This window comes from Oratosquilla oratoria, chromosome 3 (genome assembly GCF_046742065.1).
Source record: "Oratosquilla oratoria isolate Oo_2021 chromosome 3, ASM4674206v1, whole genome shotgun sequence".
Taxonomy (NCBI): Eukaryota; Metazoa; Arthropoda; class Malacostraca; order Stomatopoda; family Squillidae; genus Oratosquilla; species Oratosquilla oratoria.
In genome coordinates, this window is record NC_134779.1 from 88,158,690 (window position 1) to 88,166,189 (window position 7,500).

At 45.3% G+C, this 7,500-nt stretch overlaps 1 protein-coding gene across 1 annotated transcript in view; it reads right to left on the reverse strand.

Annotated features, from left to right (window-relative positions):
* Nucleotides 1–485: 485 nt before the first annotated feature.
* Nucleotides 486–7,500, reverse strand: part of LOC143019399 (uncharacterized) — a 74,814-nt gene continuing 67,799 nt past the window's right edge. The window contains exon 10 of the mRNA XM_076175038.1: nucleotides 486–817. Within this exon, the coding sequence (XP_076031153.1) occupies nucleotides 486–817 (332 nt within the window). The remainder of the gene's footprint in view (nucleotides 818–7,500) is intronic.

Below are 7,500 nucleotides of genomic sequence, written 5' to 3' on the forward strand. Positions count from 1 at the left end.
TGCAACCGGAGGCCGCTAAAAGCTGAAGACCGAGCTCTCCGCGAAGCAGGGGAGGGTGCAGCCGGTGGCTCGTAAAAAAATAAAGTTTCAGAAATTCATAATTTTCTCACGGAAGATGGCTCCCACCAGTTATTTTGGTAACACATGGAATTCGAGGGGCGGAGTCCCCTTGGGGACAAAGCAGAGCAGGTCTAGCCTCTACGGCAAACCAGTGGCGGCGAATTTCATATTTTCTATATACTGATAAAAGAATACCTGTTAATATCAATCTGCATCAGACCGGAAACCGGAAATCCTTCAAGGGGACACGTCCCCTCCGGCCTCCGATTGGCTGAGATAGTGGTGACGTCATAGCAACGGAGACGACTGATTGGCTGAGATAGTAATGACATCATGGCAACGGAGACGACTAATTGGCTGAGAGCGGGACGTCTGCGAACCCCCCAGAAAGCATCTAGAAACTCCTGGGGAGCCTCTCGGTAGCCCTAGGATAGTCTCTGGGGAACCTCTGAGACTCCCTGTGGAACCCTCTGGGAACTTCTGAGGAGCCCATTAAGAACCCCTGGAATTTCAAGGGGACCGCTTGCGGAGCCCCTGGGGTGCACTCGGGAAATTCCTGGTGAGCCCCTACGGAACCCCTTGGAAGCTCTCAGGGGAGGCCCTGGTACTAAAAAAGGAATTCCTGTAATCGGACCAGAAACCGGAAATCCCCTTTCAAGATACATGGCCCGTAAGGCTGGAAGCCGAAGACACTTGCTACCAAAGCGAGTTTGCCCGAAAGGCTGATTCCCGGCGTAGCGGGGTCGGGCGCAGCCCGCTGTTCATAAAGTAAATACAAGAAAAAATCAGAATTTCATATTTTTCTCTGGAAGGATGGCGAATTTATTTTTTCTTTTGTTTTTATTATTTATTATCATAAAAAATAGAATTTCATATTTTCATATTTTTTTCTGGTGAATTACTCGGGAAAAATGGCTACGGTATTTTGGTAACATACGGAATTCAAGGGACGGAGCCCTCTGGACGCAGGCCTAATCACCACGGTAAAGTTGTGGCGGCGAAGCCGGAGCCACAGTAGTGTATATATATATATATATATATATATATATATATATATATATATATATAAATATATATATATATATATGTATGTACATACACATATATATATATATATACTCTTACATATACATATGTGTATTCACCTCGGATCTGCTGCAGCCTCTTTTCGAGACAGCCAGACACCACCCTACGGCAGTGAGCTCAGAGCTCATTATTAGCAGATCTCTGGGTAGGTCTGAGACCACTCACACTCCACACACCGGTAATGCAAGGTCACAACTCCTTGCCTAACGTCCCGTACCTACTCGCTGCTAGGTGAACAGGGGCTACACGTGAAAGGAGACAAACCCAACTTGTCTCCGCCCGGCCGGGGAATCGAACCCCGGTTCTCCGGCTTGTGAGGCCAGTGCCTTACCAATCCGCCACCGGGCCGTGTGTGTGTGTGTGTGTGTGTGTGTGTGTGTGTGTGTGTGTGTGTGTGTGTGTGTGTGTGTGTGTGTGTGTGTGTGTGTGTGTGTGTGTGTTCGCGCGCATACATTTAAAGTGGATTATACCATTTTCATATTATGAATGTATATATATATATACATATATATATATATATACATATATATATATATATATATGTTAGCATCTAGACCTCCTAGAAGACGTAATCTACCACCAAAATCTCCTAGACATTCATCTACCACCTCTGCTTATACTATCAGCACTGCACATATGTTTTCGGTGCACACATCAGTAGCCTGGTAGTCGACCTGACGTCTTCACGCACCTGGTCACTCCGGGTCAGGTCGCTATTGTCCAAGGAGAACACCTCACCCGCAGCTGGACGCCTCACCAACCCTAAAGGATTGCCACCAAGCCAAGCAGTTACCATTTGATACAAATTACATTTAAATCCCTTTCCTACGGGATATGTATATCCTGTCCAACCTCGGACAACTGTATGTCTCTGTATATATGTATATGCAAGGTATAAGGTAGTTAAAACCTATCCTGATCTCTAATATTTGCTAAAACTGCGTCTTGTAAATAAATATTATCTCGTCGACAACCTAGCCACGAGCCATGTATATAAACACCTCCTGTCACCAAATAAAGAGAGAAAGACCACAGAGAGACAGAGCTACACGGCTCCGCTGCATTTTTATTCTAAAGCCTCCGAACACCGCTCAACTACGACCACGTACTACCACACCTCATATGTTGAGATACCATCCAACATATCTGGCGGCTGCGCGGGATACAACATATCTGGAAGCAGCAAGCCCATAAACTCGAACCTTCGCTGTGAGTCCTATCCAGCGAAGCGAACGAGCCAGCCAACGCACAGGACAAGTTATCCCAGCGACCCACCTATCCAGCGAAGCGGACAACAGCTCAAGCCATCTCTCTCGCTGTGTGAGCCAGCCCAACGCACAGGACAAGTCATCCCAGCGACCCACCCCAGCAACCGGCAACGAGACAAAGCCCATCTCCCTCGCCGTGACCCAGCTCAACAACATCCTTCAAAGGAAGTATCGCTCTCACGTCCGGAAGTCGGGCCGACACCTTTCAAAAACTGAACAAATTCCACACACGAACTAACCCATTGTCACCCTTCTCATTCTTTCAATATTTCCAGATCTGCATCATCGCACCAAAACTCCATCGAACTATTCAACTTCCACCTCTTGTGAACCCTTCACCATCGCTTCACCTCGTCAGCACTGTAAGTAGATGCCTGTATTTATTGGGGCTAGGTGTAGCTCTAAATTGTTGTGTGAGTGAGTTTAAGTGAAGGCTATCCAGTGATTCACAGTCCAACGTTTCACACCATTACAACACTCGTTCCAAAATGGCAGCACAAAACGAAAATAACACACAGTCCTCGCCGAAACAAAACACAGACCCAACCGTTGCTCAACCACACATGCAACGTTCTGCAACAAACCTACTAACACTCCTGCAGCATGACAACACTCTTCCTAAGTTCAGCGGGACAAACATCGCCATCCACACTCTCTTAGATGACGTCCGTTCGGAAATACAGCGCACACAGGTGCACGACGACATGACAAAAATCGCGGTCCTTAAAAGTCGCATCGATTTCAACGATACCCTTGCAAGCGACATCATCCAATCCGACGCGTTCCAACAGCCACAGACCTTCCAAAATTTCGTTGATGAGTTCAAAAAATCTTTCGCCCCATATGAACAGTTAGGCTCCCTCTCTCCCTTCTACACACTAGGAACAAACTTTAACACACACCCTTATCTCACCAAAGATAGAGCAGTCAGGGAGGCGAGTCAGTTCAAGGAAGAACTAAAGGACGCACTCACTTCTTCACCTTGGGTTACAAATAACACAATCAGCCTAGATCACGTACTCTCATTATTTGGCTACATAAAACTGATCTCGCGACTTCACCCAGAAACACTAAAGAAAATAGAGAACATTCCTTTTGATCCAGACACAACACTCGTTGACTTCTCTAGAAAATTTTCGGACACATCAGCGACAAAAACACAAATTCAACAACAACAAATTCCCCTTACACACACACTCACACACCCACCCACTCCCACAGTAGCAAAAATCTCACAAGAACATTACACTAGAGATAAACCCATGTCACACGAACATCACACTAGAGGTAGACAAATTTCACGCACAAGATCACGACAGCGTTCACAATCTAGGAGACCATTCTTTTGCAAAATCTGCAACATAGTAGGACATAGCACAAACAGGTGTTATTACAGAGAACCAACTAGCTACTGCTCATATCACGGACCAGCTTTTCACGACACAACACAATGTCGCGTCTTACAATCACAAACCTACACGTCATACGCGTCTCCCCAACACCCGACTAGCGACAACACAAACAAACAAAACACGGTCTGACTATCGTCTCACGGTGAACAAAACACACGACCTCACGAGACAGAATCAAACCCCACACTACCGATTCTCACGATGGCTGACTCTCAATCATTCCCGTCTGCTATGACATTTCAGGCCACGGTCAACAACCTTCCACAACTACTCTTTCTGGACACAGGATCCCCAGTTAATCTAATGTCAAAGGTTTTTTCGACAAATTTTGGTTTACACACCGTAGAGTAACAGTTATAGAACCAACGGATATCACATTACAAAATGTAGACGGAGTTCCCTTTCCCATCATAGGAAAAACCGAACTAGACATCTCCCTGCATGCCAACTGTCCTCCCATTACAACGACAGTATACATAGCGGACGTAGTGTTTCCCGCAGATATTCTTATAGGTTTCACATGGATGCAAAGAAATCGCTTCATCATCTATCCTGCTCAAAACGGCATTGGTTTCAATAATCACTTCATAACGGCTCTAAAGACAGCTAACACGCATGCACACACAGAAAACACGCGCGTCAAACACTTGCATATGATCGAGCAACAGCATGCAACATCAACAACAGCAACAACTGAACAAAACAGTGACGAAACAGAAAAGGTGACACTTGTAACAGACACGCACACTGGTGTAACAGACACGCCCACCCCATCCGCTCACCCCCGTAGCTCACACCACAAACGTAATAGACGTACACTGTCAGCGCGCATGTCAAAGTCAACTCGCGACCACAAGAAACACGATGTTTTCATTAACATCCAGGAAATATCACCACAATACACTACCGTCTCACAGATCTCTCTCACGAATTCTCACGCGGTTGTAATAACTGACAAAACACTCTATCCACGCGAGTACACAAAACTCAAAGTGCGTATCTTCAAAGCTCCCGACTCAGGTGTTCTTTGCATCACAGACACTTGCCGTGTATCTGGTGTATCTCTCTTATCCGCCCTATCTCACACATCGAGTAAAGGACACACAACAATCATAGTTGCAAATAATACCAATGCCCCTCTTCAGATGAACAAAGGAACGAACGTTTGTGATTTTACAGTGTATCCCGCCCCAGTACACGTAATCGAGCATGACAACTCACAACACGTATGCGCCATCACCAACGGACAACAGAACACACAGGAAACCATCAAAGCACCACACATTAACGATGTAGATTTCCCTGAAGCACGAGAAGATCTCCTGACACTCTTGAACACATACAGGCACGCAATTGCACTCCCAGGCGAACCATTAGGTCTCACAGACAACATACAACATCATATACCACTTCAACAAAATGCAAAACCACGGTACATACCCGCTTACCGTCTTCCTCACAGTAAAAGAAACATTGTTGACAACATAATTGCAGACATGCTCGACCAAGGCATCATTGAACACAGCCTATCTCCCTGGAATTTTCCCCTCTTTGTCGTTCCAAAACACGACGGCTCCTTTCGCCCTGTTGTTGATTTCCGTTAGCTAAATAAACTCACCATTCCCGAAAGACATCCTATTCCTCATCTCCAAGACACAATCTACTCCATAGGCGAACACAACACGGTCTTCTCTACTCTCGACCTTATGTCAGGGTATTTCCAAATACCTCTAGATGACGAATCAAAACCTCTAACAGCCTTCAGTACCAATACGGGCCATTACCACTTCAAAAGGTTGGCCATGGGATCGTCTCTGCTCCCTCTGTTTTCACAAGACTTATGTTCAAGGTATTACATGGTTTGATAGGAAAGACTGTCTTCATATACCTTGACGACATTATCATTGCCTCACGGTCACTCACGGAACACCTTAACACACTTCAAACTGTCTTCTCAAGATTAGCCGCGGCAGGCGTAAAACTTAAACTCAAAAAGTGCTCCTTCCTCAAAAAGGAAATAAGGTTCCTAGGACACGTCATAAACTCACACGGTGTCACTACTTCTCAGGACAAGGTTAAGGCTGTTCTAGATTTTCCAACCCCTAACTCTACAGAACACGTGAAATCATTTCTAGGACTTTCAGGTTTTTACAGACGTTTTATCGAAGGCTATGCTCACATGGCAGCTCCTTTAACAGCCCTTCTCAAGAAAGATACTCCTTTTAACTGGACGTCTGAACACAACACCGCTTTCCACAAACTCAAACAAGCACTCACAACAGCCCCAGTTCTGGCATTCCCAAACTTCTCTAAACCCTTCACACTATGTACCGATGCGTCATACAAAGGCCTTGGCGCAGTACTAATGCAACAACACGACTCCAAACTTAGACCTATAGCATACGCCAGCCGCGCATTAAACAAGCACGAAAAAAACTACTCTGTCACTGAAATTGAAGCGCTCGCAATCATATATGCCCTCAAACATTTTAAAGACATCATTCTAGGATACGAAATACATGTACACACAGATCATCAACCCGTTTTAAACCTCTTCAAAGGCAAGAACCTAACTGGGAAACTAGCCAGATGGTTCCTCACTATCCAGGACTTTATGCCTACCTTCCACTACGTCCAGGGCCATGCAAACTATGTCGCCGACGCCCTTAGTAGAAACGTAGCAACAATACGTCAAGCATCAGAGCCACTTGACATTACGCGAGAACGCATCATTGCCGCTCAAGCGACAGACCCCCTATGGAAAAGAATCATACACTATCTAAATTCAGGTGACACCACAAACACAGACGATTTTCCTCCCAACATAGACAACTACTCTCTCATAGACCAGGTTCTCTACCATACAACACTGCTCACAAACAAATGCGAACCAAACCGCATGGTTACACATTTAGTAGTTCCCACAAGTCTTGTTCCAGAAGTTCTCAAAATACTACATGATTCTCCATTAGCAGGACATTGCGGGAAGGACAAGTGCCTCTCGCAAGCTAGGTTAAAGTACTTTTGGCCCACCATGCGTAAAGACATACACACATACATAGACGCATGCCACTCATGCATAACTCATAAAGGTCACATTAGTGGTCAGGTACCAATACACAATTACCCAACACCTTCCAGACCCTTTGAAACCATTGCCATTGACTTACTCAAACTTCCAATCACTCTCAATGGAATCCAGTACCTTTTCGTATGCATCGATCATTTCTCTCGGTTCTGCATCCTCTCTCCTTTAGCGGACAAGACAGCAAAAAGTGTAGCTCAGACAATTATCAATAACGTCATCTGCCCATACACCACACCGAAAACACTAATTTCAGACAACGGCACGGAATTTAATAACGACATCCTCACAAATATCTGCCAACAGTTCAACATTACAAAGTGTAACACCACACCATACCACCCCAGCTCAAATGGACTCGTTGAAGGTCAAAATCGGAAGATACTCAATATTCTCAGACACCTTGCCACAGACATACACGCATCTTGGGACGAACACATACCCATAATACAAGCCTGCATCAACAGCGCAATCAATAGATCAATCTCAGAATCACCCCATTTTGTTTTGTTTGGATCTGATAAGAAAATGCCGTACGACCTACTCACTTCAGAACCCCCCCCACCCCCTGTGTATGATTTCAATGATT